This window comes from Taudactylus pleione, unplaced genomic scaffold (assembly GCF_031769625.1).
Source record: "Taudactylus pleione unplaced genomic scaffold, aTauple2 ptg000286l, whole genome shotgun sequence".
Lineage (NCBI taxonomy): Eukaryota > Metazoa > Chordata > Amphibia > Anura > Myobatrachidae > Taudactylus > Taudactylus pleione.
This window is the reverse complement of record NW_028284688.1, coordinates 3,258,041-3,271,294: the sequence shown is the minus strand read 5'-3', so window position 1 is coordinate 3,271,294 and position 13,254 is coordinate 3,258,041. Positions and strand designations below refer to the sequence as shown.

Sequence of the window (13,254 nt, the reverse complement as noted above, 5' to 3'; positions counted from 1 at the left end):
GCACTTATGCACTTTAACACTTTCCAATTCTTCCAATTTTCCACACATTGATCAACCGGGCAAGTTGCTTTGACTAAAGACCTAATGAGCTTTGAATAGCTCTGCAGCAGCACATTGCTGACCAAGGCACATCCATCAGAAGCTCTCTCAGCAGAAAAACAGATTTCAAATAGAAGGACTGCTTTCAGTAGGCAGACTTTTTGAATAAAGAAGTACCAGTATTATCAACATAGTTCATTTCTACTGATTGGGGTAAATTTACTAAAGTGAGAGTTTTAAAAGAGATGTTGCCCATAGCAACCAATCAGATTCTACTTAACATTTAACTAGCACCTTCTAGAAGATAATAGCTAGAATATGATTGGTTGCTATGGACAACATCTCTTTTAAAACTCACTTCTAAAAACTCTCACTTTAGTAAATGTACCAGCTTGTCTAGATCCTTCAAATTCTGAATCAGGTTTGAAGTTATTGGTTTCCATCTCCAGTACTCCAACTTCTTTCTTTCATAGACACCATTTTAGGCATTAAGAATGTACAGTAAAGTAACTTTCTGAGGATTTGTCATTTGCTTTCAAGTCTTCACCTCTATGGCCAAGTTTATGGTAATATTCTCAACCTTGTGCTCTACTGCTGTGCTGATATTCTTTACATGGAGTTCACGCAGTATTGATTTATCATCATTATACTTCCATTTTTTACAGCTAACTTTAATCATCAATAGAGAAGATGTTCCTTTATGAACAGTAGCATAACTCTTCACAAGACAATTAACATGAACTTCCTTAAAGGGTTCTCTTTTAACCATACAAGTTTGTCATGTGGTCATGTTCATATAATTCTGATCACATGGTAACATTAGAGTCTTATCCTAAGATGTCATATACATTTTTGTTGTCTTCTGTATGTCTAGTACCTTTACTTCATGGGACAATAAATTACTTTTTGTTTTGTCAATTGCATATCACCAACTTTATGTACAGCTTTATCATCAGAAACTATAATCCTCTTGGAAGACTGCATATCTTTATACCTAATGGAAAACTAAAAGTCACTGCAAGGCATTTCATTTTCTGTAACAAGTAACTTTTGGGAAGTTTTGCAGCTTTGAGCCAACAATTTTGGATGAATCAATTGTATCAATAAAGACAAAATCAAATTCCAGAGTGTAGGTCAAATTTTTTCTCTTTATTGCTTTTCCCACTTCCATAGCAATTTTCCTTAATTACAGAGAGTTGTTCTTCTAGCTGGATAATATTTCCCATTACACTTTGTAACTTGTTCTAAGTCTGCAGAATACTTTTATTTTACACTCAAGCTCTTGTTCTCTGGCACTCATTTATACCTGCAGTGTGTTTCTATTATTATTATTATTATTATTATTATTATTATTATTATTATTAATAATAATAATAATAATAATAATAACAATAAACAATAATAGTAATGCTATTTATATATTTATATAGCTCTCTTCTCACAATAGGACTTAAAGTGCTTTACATTTGCATTTAAATTACAAAATAAGCTTAACAGAAAGTAGAAATATTGGGAAGGGAAATGAGTGAAATGCCTGAGTAAACAGGTAAGTCTTGAGTCTATTTTATAAACTTTCTAGAGTGGAGGCCTCTAGATCTCTGTAACAAAGTGAGTTCCATAGAGTTGGAGCCACAAAGCTAAAAGCTCTTCCCCCAAATGAATTCAGGGAGATTATATGTACTGCTTAAAGTTCTTCATTTACAGATTGCAGTAAACAAGTGGACAGAAAGGACTCAGAAATTGCTTCATGTACCTTGGGCCACATATATATATATATATATATATATATATAGGGCTTTAAAAGTCATTAAGCCAATCTTGATATAGATTCTCTATCTTACAGGGAGCAAGTGAAGGGAATAGAGAATGGGTGTTATATGACTGGGATGGGTTTGGTTAATAGCTTGGCAGCTGCATTTTGTATCATTGCAAGTGGTGCAATTCATTTGCCAGGGGACCAAAGTAGAAGGCATTGCAGTAGTCTAGGCGTGATTATATAAATGCATGTATGACTTTTGGCAGATCTTCTGAGGGAATTAAGTGATTGAATCTGGTTATGTTCCTCAGATGAAAAAATGAGCATTTCATTGTGGCTGATTACTGATGTCTAAGTGTCAAGCCACTTTCCAGGACAATGCCAAGGTTCTGCACATATTCAGTGTTTTGTAATTCTGAACCCCCCAAGTGAAAGTCCAGTTGGTTGGCTATGCTGCAGTCTTGTCCTTTGATTGTGAGCTCTTATAATAATGACTTCAGTTTTATCAGGATTCAGTCTCAACCGACTGGCACTCATCCACTCCTGCAGCTCAACTAGAAAGCAATTTAGGATTGGTATTGAGTTTTCAGTACCTTGAGCAAAGCAAAGGTACAGTTGTGAATCTTCTGCATAGCATTTGTAGACCAGGCCTTATTATTTCACCCAGAGAAAGCATGCACACTGCAAAAAGCATGGGAAATTGTATAGAAACCTGTGGACCACCACATGACAGTGGCACTGATGATGAGTATAGTCCAGAATAACTTCTCTGTGTCCTGCCAGTGAGAGATGATTTCAACCAGCTTAGGACTGTGCTATCCAGTACACAGAAAATCTCCAGGTGCTTAATCAGAATCTGCAAAAAAATGGTAGTTGCTCAGATCAGCTTAATTGCATAACACAGGTGCTTGTAAAGGGCGGGGTTTACACTGAACACAGAAAAAAAAGAGATTTGCCCCCCAAGCACACTGCAGCAAAAACAATACTTAAATCCTACATGATAATAGTGATTCAGAGGTATTAGTTACATACATTTGCAAATATATGAATAAGCGCCAGGCCAATCGTCAAGGCTCCTCTATACTGGCGTCCCTAGCATTAAGGGGTTCACATCCGAGAAGCAAGGCACCCCAACAAAAATTCCAACCAAGGGCCATCCCCAGGGCATCACACGAAAAAGGGAAAAAGGTGATAGAGAAGTATAAAGAAAATAAATGTAAGTATAAATCAATAAGTGTTAATGAATTGAGAAAGAATTAAAATGACACAAATAATATATAAACAAATAGAGAAGTGATAAAGGTAATCTATGTGAATTAAGTGGTGATGCCATGAGAAAGGCCCAGTCAGAACCCCCCCGGGGGCCCCACTCCAAAATGCTCACCCCAAAATAATTATTGCTACATAATGGTAGCACCCACACTGGGACATATAATTACAATTGATGTACTGCATGATAACAGTACATATAAAGCTGAGAGCTAACTTACCTTGGAGGTACCCGAAAAAACCTCCACATGGCACTATAAGCATCAGCACATCCTCCTAATGCTGACTGCCTTCATGCCTCTCCAAACTTGCAAAAAAAATGGTAGTTGCTCAGATCAGCTTAATTGCATAACACAGGAGCTTGTAAAGGGCGGGGTTTACACTGAACACAGAAAAAAAAGAGATTTGCCCCCCAGCACACTGCAGCAAAAACAATACTTAAATCCTACATGATAATAGTGATTCAGAGGTATTAGTTACATACATTTGCAAATATATGAATAAGCGCCAGGCCAATTGTCAAGGCTCCTCTATACTGGCGTCCCTAGCATTAAGGGGTTCCCGTCCGAGAAGCAAGGCACCCCAAAAAAAATTCCAACCAAGGGACATCCCCAGGGCATCACACGAAAAAGGGAAAAAGGTGATAGAGAAGTATAAAGAAAAGATGTGTAAGTATAAATCAATAAGTGTTAATGAAATGAGAAAGAATTAAAATGACACAAATAATATACAAACAAATAGAGAAGTGATAAAGGTAAACAGTGAATTAAGTGGTGATGCCATGAGAAATGCCCAGTCAGAACCCCCACGGGGGCCCCACTCCCAAACGCTCACCCCAAAATAATTATTGCTACATAATGGTAGCACCCACTCTGGGTCATATAATTACAATTGATGTACTGCATGATAACAGTACATATAAAAGCTGAGAGCTAACTTACCTTGGAGGTACCCCAAAAAGCCTCTCCAAACTTGCAAAAAAAAATAGTAGTTGCTCAGATCAGCAAGTTTGGAGAGGCATGAAGGCAGTCAGCATTAGGAGGATGTGCTGATCCTTGTAGTGCCATGTGGAGGTTTTTTGGGGTACCTCCAAGGTAAGTTAGCTCTCAGCTATTATATGTACTGTTATCATGCAGTACATCAATTGTAATTATATGACCCAGAGTGGGTGCTACCATTATGTAGCAATAATTATTTTGGGGTGAGCGTTTGGGAGTGGGGCCCCCGGGGGGGTTCTGACTGGGCCTTTCTCATGGCATCACCACTTAATTCACATAGAATACCTTTATCACTTCTCTATTTGTTTGTATATTATTTGTGTCATTAAATTCTTTCTCATTTCATTAACACTTATAGATTTATACTTACACATCTTTTCTTTATACTTCACTATCACCTTTTTCCCTTTTTCATGTGATGCCCTGGGGATGGCCCTTGGTTGGAATTTTTTTTGGGGTGCCTTGCTTCTCGGACGTGAACCCCTTAATGCTAGGGACGCCAGTATAGAGGAGCCTTGACGATTGGCCTGGCGCTTATTCATATATTTGCAAATGTATGTAACTAATACATCTGAATCACTATTATCATGAAGGATTTAAGTATTGTTTTTGCTGCAGTGTGCTGGGGGGCAAATCTCTTTTTTTTCTGTGTTCAGTGTAAACCCCGCCCTTTACAAGAATCTGTGTTATGCAATTATGCTGATCTGAGCAACTACCATTTTTTTGGCAAGTTTGGAGAGGCATGAAGGCAGTCAGCATTAGGAGGATGTGCTGATGCTTATAGTGACATGTGGAGGTTTTTTGGGGTACCTCCAAGGTAAGTTAGCTCTCAGCTTTTATATGTACTGTTATCATGCAGTACATCAATTGTAATTATATGACCCAGAGTGGGTGCTACCATTATGTAGCAATAATTATTTTGGGGTGAACGTTTGGGAGTGGGGCCCCCGGGTGGGTTCTGACTGGGCCTTTCTCATGGCATCACCACTTAATTCACATAGAATACCTTTATCACTTCTCTATTTGTTTGTATATTATTTGTGTCATTTTAATTCTTTCTCATTTCATTAACACTTATTGATTTAAACTTACACATCTTTTCTTTATACTTCACTATCACCTTTTTCCCTTTTTCGTGTGATGCCCTGGGGATGGCCCTTGGTTGGAATTTTTTTTGGGGTGCCTTGCTTCTCGGACGTGAACCCCTTAATGCTAGGGACGCCAGTATATAGGAGCCTTGACGATTGGCCTGGCGCTTATTAATATATTTGCAAATGTATGTAACTAATACCTCTGAATCACTATTATCATGCAGGATTTAAGTATTGTTTTTGCTGCAGTGTGCTGGGGGGCAAATCTCTTTTTTTTCTGTGTTCAGTGTAAACCCCATCCTTTACAAGCACCTGTGTTATGCAATTAAGCTGATATGAGCAACTACCATTTTTTTGGCAAGTTTGGAGAGGCATGAAGGCAGTCAGCATTAGGAGGATGTGCTGATGCTTATATTGCCATGTGGAGGTTTTTTTAGGATTTAAGTATTGTTTTTGCTGCAGTGTGCTGGGGGGCAAATCTCTTTTTTTTCTGTGCTTAATCAGAATCCCATGGTCCATGGTATTAAAGGCTGCAGAGAGATCCAGAATTATTAAGATCAAACAGTCACATCTGTCTCTTGCTATGAGAAGATTATTATGCACATTTACCAGGGCTGTTTCTGTGCTGTCTTCTCCTGAATCCTGACTGCAAAGTATTATAAACATCAGGGTTGACAGGTGGGTTTCCAGTTGAGTTTCAACCACTTTCTCAATGACCTTCCCTGGAAAAGGAAGGTTGAACACCGGTCTGTAGTTGATCATTCAGACAGAATTTCAGTTAGTTGTTTTTTAGAAAAGGTCTAACAATTGCTTGCTTTAGTGGTGCAGGGAAAATGCCTGTCTGCAAAGAATATTGAACTATTTTTGCAAATACATGGACAATTATGTTATCCTATTAGAAGCTTGGTTGAGGCAGGTTCCATATCACAGGTGGTGGGAAAAAAATTATGATAATTTCAACAATGTCTTTTTTATCCATTGGGTCCCCATTTGTCCATGAAAACAGGTGGATTACATTGACAGGCTTTGTGAGGGAATTTGAAGATCAGTTATTGTATAGGTGATGAAGATGTGGTAATGTTTGGAAAGTTATGTCTCTCTGCTTGTGCTAGGACTATATAATAAGCAATAAGGACTTCACCAAGCCTTATATATTAGACAGCAAATTACCATGGACTGGCTTGGAATTACCCCTAATACTAGTAGAGAGTGTGTGATAATGGATAACCTCTGTTACTACCTACAATTACAGACAACATGCAGTTAAAGTGTACCAGACACAAAAGAGTTTAAGCTTTATGTTACCAGAACTGTTCATAATTTAACTCCAATTAATAAGAGGGTTATGTAGAGAATTCACAATTGTTTAATTAATAAATCACACATGAATACTGTAGTTGTTACATTAGTTACAATATTAAGTATGTTACTGTATAACCATTTTAAACAAAGTTACCAACTAAGACATTTTCAAGTTACACACACCCACACCAGATACTTTGTTTAAGTGTAAATGCAATTGTTATATCTCTCCTAGTCGCTTATGGCAATAACATAAGAAATAGTTGTTTATATATACACACACAGTATATAAAGCATTTACCTTGTACCTTGCATCCTGATGAACATACTTCATGCATTAAAACATTGGTAACGTACCCTGCCTGCAGAGTCTTTTTTAAGCATCAAGTGCTGCTGACTACCTGCTTCTGTCTGTGTCCACTGGCAGTGTGTCTGGCTGCCTTGGTGGACACATGCAATGACACAGTCAAACTTACATTGGAAGAGTGCTGCCAGTGGCATTTTTATATATATATATATATATATATATATATATATATATATATATACTTAAATATTCCATAGTCAAAACACCTTACGGATTCCTGCCTCATTAAGGGTTCTTAGACATGATCTGAAATTTCACAAAACCTACTGAATTTCTGCAACTAAAACTTTAAATAGCAATGAAATTCCAATCATTAAGGCTGACCCCTTAATGCATGTGTTCCTTGTGCAACACAGTTATGGTATGCCATCACACCCTTTGGTTAACTGCAGATTCAGCACTCTCACAGACTGGGATTGCTGTCAATCACAAAATGATGGAGCTGCTAAGTCACAGAATTCTGTGCTCATTGGAATACACACATGCAATCTATGCAATTGAGGTTTGAGCAGTTATGTGGCACACACATCCCACTCAGTGTCCACAATTTTCCCATACAGTTGCCACAACAATCCCACTGGGTTCCAACATCCTTCTTCCTCCATACATCCATATCATTCAGAATACACATTCAGCTTGCTAATTTCTAAAACTATCATACTCTGTCTAAGCATGTACACTATATTCGCCAGACTGATGGGGGACAGAAAGTGTAGGGTCCACTGTAATAACCAAAACCAGCACCGGATTCTTTCTAGAGGCGGGGTAATGCCACAGCCAAGGAAACCCTTTCACCAGTTCCCCCAGCCTAAGCATTACCCCTGACTGCTAGTCAGCCCAGGCTGGGGATCCCTGAGGAGTTGGGGACCCCCTAATAAAGGGTTTCCCCTCTCCAGGGCACCCTAGGCTGATATCCCAGGGCTATCCCCAGCACCCCTGAAGTGGTGGGTGCCAGGTTGATATTATATAGTGTAGTGCAAAGAAAGATGAAATAATATTGTATTTTGCAAGAGAACTACAGGTCCCAGCAAGCCTGGCCTGCATGCTACTACTTGGAGAATCAGACGTACCAGCATGCAGGGCATTATGGGCCTGCAAGTACCTGTAGTTCCATTGCAAAATAAATGTAAAAAATACATTACACACACAATGTGAAAGTACAAGTTTATTAACACATACTTGCACACTCACTATCTTACATACTCACCTAGTATATCTGCATGCATCAAAATAGAGATGTCTGCATGGATTAGTGCAATCCATGTAGAAAGCACCTGGGATAAAAGACATAGATGCATGGATGGATCAGTGAGATCAATCCGAGCATCTGCGTTAAAAAAATTAATAATGGTATAAAAGAAAAAAATGTTGCTCCCCCCACAGCTCAACCAGCCCCAAGCTTTGGAGACCCAGTACTGGTTGTGCTAAATACAGGGGACAAAGACAAAGGAGTCCTCTGTATTAAGCACAACCAGCACCGGGAAATTCAGAACCAGTAATTGTTGCCAAAATATAGGGCATAAATGACATAGGGGTCCCCTGTATTTAGCTCTGGGCCGGACCTGGTTCTATAAATACGGGGAAAAAATGTGTAGGGTTCCTATGTAAATTCCAGAACCAGGGCCAAACTTTTTCTAGCGGGGGGGAAATGCCACTACCAGGGGAACCCTTTCACCCGGTCCCCCATCCAAAGCAATACCCCTGACCACTAGTCAGCCCAGGCAAGGGATCCCTGAGGAATTGGTTACCTGCTATCCCCCAGTAAATGGGTCCCCCTCTCCATGGCACCCCAGGCTTGGGTTAATATCCCAGTGATATCCCCAGCACCCCTATGGAGTGGGTGCTGGTTTTATTGTGTATAAATGTGGTGCATTTGAAATAGTTAAAAATATTGTATTTTGCAGTAGAACTACAGGTCCCAGCAAGCTTCCCTCACATGCTGCTACTTGGAGAACCACAAGTACCAGCAAGTGGGGCATTAAGTGCCCTCTGGTACCTATAGTACCCCTGTAAAATAAATATAAAAAACTGATTGTTTTAATATTTTATTTTCCTGCACCTTCACCTGGTGGGGTGGCAGCTTTTAAGCTTTTACATGGCTGGCACCTCCTCCATGACTTCCATGATTACTTCACCTGGAGGTTGGTTGCACTTAAGCTCTTTTACATGGCTGCAGCCCATAAAGGACTTCTTTTTTCAGTAGCTCTTCAACGCTTACTCACCTCTGTCGGACTGCCATGCCACTGCCTCGTGCTGGCTTATATAAGCCAGCCAAGGAGGCAGGATGATTAAATTTTGAGCTGTGTTTCGCTTGCGGTGGGCATCTTTACATTTAAAAAATGGCACTGAGACGGATCTAGGCCCGCCACTAATAGCCACATCACCACCGATAACCCCCTCACCGCTAAAGCCCCTACCGCCACCACTGATGCCCGCACCATCACTGCTGATGGCCACACCACCACTGGGTCATCATCTGGCTGACTCACACCATTGCCGGGTACCTGCCACTGTTACCACCTGCTACCATTGCTGGGTCCTGCCTCCACTTCCACCCACAACAGACAGCCTTCTTGGGGCACCCAGGGGAAGCCACAGTGAGTACACCCCCCTGCTGGAGGCACCTACTGAGGCTGTGAAACAAGTTGAAGCTCCCGATCTATGTAAAGGGGCATTTGTGAGGTAATAGTTTAAAAACTCAGTTTTTGAGCCCCTGAAACACCATTCCCCCCCTCAGGAAATTTCTATGGGAGAATTCTGTTTTTTTCAATTCAGTCATAATAAAAGGGCATGGTTGTGCCCTTATTATATATATATATATATATATATATACATACATATATGTATAATAAGGGCACAGCCATATATATATATATATATATATATATATACATATATATATATATATATATATATATGTATATATTAATTAGAGATGTGCAGGTCCAGTTCTCAGAGAAATGACAACATCCATATTCAGAGGTTCTTAGTCTAATGGAGTTCAGAAACACTTTGGGGTACTGAGTCAAACCGAGTACCAGTTCAGATATTCCCATGGTTCGGAACCCGGGTTTTAGATTGCATACTAACAGGTCAAAATTATGTATGTATATATTTATATATATATATAGACTCATAAAGCAATGATATATTAATCTTTTGCCCTCTGCAGTTGATTTTTGACCACTAGGGAGTTTTTTGTAAATGTGGGTAGGAAGTTATATTTTGATGGGTGCCTATGGACACACCTTAGGCATATATATTTTTGTCAATAAAATATCTAAACATATTTGTAAAAATACTTTTTAACTTATATAAAATTTTCAAAAAATCCAACCGGTTTTGTCAGGAAAATAAATATTCAGTTTAGTGGTTAAGCCATTACCTAAGGCCAACTCAGCTCTAACTAAACTCTCTCTCCAACTGTAATTTTTTGTAGTGCCCATTTGCACAGACTGCAGAACTAGCTCTAAATTTTAGGTAGCTGGAAACTTCTTTCACCTTCTGACCTCATGCCACTGTAGTTCAGTTCATTTTTAGGTACTATTTGCACCATTATATATCTAATCTACATAATATCATGTGAAAAGAGCACCTCTACAATACACACACATTACAATTTATCCTTACAACATAATGCCCATTTCCATACCCATTAATAAATGGGGTTTACATAAGCATAAATGGATCATAGTTATCTGTGCAGTGCTTCACACAAACTCACATGCCAAAGGCAGGACTTTTATTTTGGTGAGTTTTTCTTTAGCTTTATAACAAGTCTTTAACCCGCCAAATAGTAAGTCTCGTGCTTTTATATTTCTACTAAATATAATACTGATGTTCCATTGAGTTCTAAAGTCTGTTTTTTAATAAAATCAACGGATCTCAAACCCACCAGGAATCCACAAAACAAAAATTAAACTAATTTGACAATTTTAAATAAAATCAAAACCAGTATCAAAACACAATCTTAAACCAACTCACTTATACAGTAGCTACCGATCAGATTAATTTGCCTAGCTTCTACATTTAAATAACAGATTCCATCTCTTATTCTACATTTTACATATATATATATATATATATATATATATATATATATATATATATATATATATATATATCATTTGTATAATACTTCCTAAAAATAATTTGACTATTCCTGATATTGCTTGACCTTGGTTTCAGGTAGTTACCCACTCCTGCGAGGTCATCCCTGCATTTCCCAGACTGAACCCTGCCCCACCTCTGGATTAAAATTGAACAAAACCTGATTTTTTTTGCTTGGTGATTTGTATGTTTCCAGTTTAGTAGTCTGCACCACACTCCTTTGGAATGTTAAATTGCTGTGACCTTTCCCTTGCACTAAACAAACTTTCTCTTCTACCTAACACCTTGTCTCTTGTTTTCTTGGACTGATATTGCTGTGAGCTTTGTCTTGCATAATCTACTGTAGGTTTGCTATTCTGCTTAACCTGTTGTATCTTGCTTTGTTGGATAGATTACTGCTGTTTCTCTTGGCTTGTATCAAACCAACTTGATATACTGCTAAACTCCCATTGCTGGAATTTTTGTACTTCAGATTTTTTGCTGTATTAAATGGACTTGCTTACTGTCTCTTCCCTCTACTGAATATTTAGTATATTAGACTTTGGATCATCTAACTGTTTTGACACTTCAATGCTTTTGTGGTTCAAACTCATAATAAGATTGAACTGTTCAATAGTTTTCTCTGGTTTTGACAATCAACATTAACATAGTTAAGAAATTTTCATGGGAAAATCAAATAGTTTGCAATACTTATTCCAGAATGCTCATTCATAATCTTGGTATTGTCAATATAATGTCTACATTTATATTATCAGAACCGGTTTCTAATTCTGTATTTTAAAAAGGCTGCTTTTACATCATTATTCCGAAGTGTATAAATAATAGGATTCATCATTGGTGTAATAATTCCATAAACTATAGCAATGAATTTGTCTGTGTCTGCTAGAGAGCTTGACCTAGGTTTCATGTAAGAAGTCATACATGAGCCATAAAACATTGTCACAACCATCATGTGAGACCCACAGGTGGAGAAAGCTTTTCGCTGCCCAGCTGCAGATTTAATTTTTAATATGCTTAAAATTATTTGAATATAAGAAATTACAATAAATGTGACTGGTGCTATGAGAAGAATTATACTGATAACATAAATTACTAATTCAATAAACAAAATATTTTCACAGCCCAGTGACAATACTTCTGGCACTTCACATACAAAATTATTAATTTCATTATTGTCACAACGATTTACACTGAGTGTAAGAGTAACAAGTGAAGTAGAGAAAATAAACCCACATATCCATGTACCCATGACTAATCTCACACAAACCGTTTTACTCATGATTGTAGTATAATGTAATGGATAACATATAGCTACATAACGGTCATAAGCCATAATAGCAAGCAGAATACACTCTGATTGCCCTAATGAGAGAGAAATAAACATTTGTGTTGCACACTCAGCATAAGAGATAGTTTTCTTTACTGACATCAAATCTTTCAGCATCCTCGGCACAGTGGAAGATGAATAGCAGAGATCCAGAAACGAGAGGTTGCCAAGGAAAAAATACATAGAAGTGTGAAGATTTACATCAATTAGAATTAGAATAATGATGGAGATGTTTCCAGTTAATATGATCATATACATAAGCAGGAAGACATAGAAGAGAATAACTTGTGTCATGGGCTGACTGGAAAGTCCAAGTAGAATAAATTCCATTATAATTGTGTTATTTTTCCATGGCATTCTTTAAGATAAAATGGAAAATGATCTCAGTGATCTGTTATTAAACAATGTGCTTATTAACATAGTTTTCTTTTCAGTTTTAACAAATGAAAAAACAATCTACATTGTAATTTGTACTGAAAATATTTTCACCATATTCAACTGGTACATGAGTTGTCATGTGGATAACTAACAAATGGTTGCACTTTAGATCAGCTCTGTACCTCTCACCCAACTTACTGTAATTATCTTCTCAGAAATATAAAACATCTGAAATTGTGAAGGCAGTAGGACCTGCTGTACTGTTATTGCACCAAGTAGTGTCCTCACAACAAGGACAAGGTGGTTTAGTAGATCTCATTTTAGGCAGTGACGTGTGATGAGGTCAATGGCTGGGGAGGCACACATGGATATGGGTATGAGTGCTGGGAGCCTGTCTCACCCCCTACTCACTGTACCTCTCCCCTCATTACACTAAGCTTCTGTGTCCATTGATTATCCTACCTTCACCAATGTTTCTTCTCTTGCTGCTGCTGACTGAGCTTCAATCTCTAAACACTGCAGTGCAGTTCATGGTCACATGACACAACCATGGTGTCCATAAGTACTCCATGCCCCATACTCAGAGGCATGACTCTCTTAGCTCTATTTCTGTGCAG

The 13,254-nt window shown here is 38.2% G+C and overlaps 1 protein-coding gene across 1 annotated transcript; it reads right to left on the bottom strand.

Moving 5' to 3' along the window:
* Nucleotides 1–11,683: 11,683 nt before the first annotated feature.
* On the bottom strand, nt 11,684–12,616 carry LOC148512013 (olfactory receptor 2B2-like). The gene has a single exon (XM_088482399.1). The coding sequence runs from the start codon at nt 12,614–12,616 to the stop codon at nt 11,684–11,686; it is 933 nt and encodes a 310-aa protein (XP_088338525.1).
* Nucleotides 12,617–13,254: the final 638 nt, after the last annotated feature.

Excerpts from the sequence above, each read along its gene's own strand:
- LOC148512013 (XM_088482399.1), bottom strand. The coding sequence starts at position 12,616 with ATGCCATGGAAAAATAACACAATTATAATGGAATTTATTCTACTTGGA.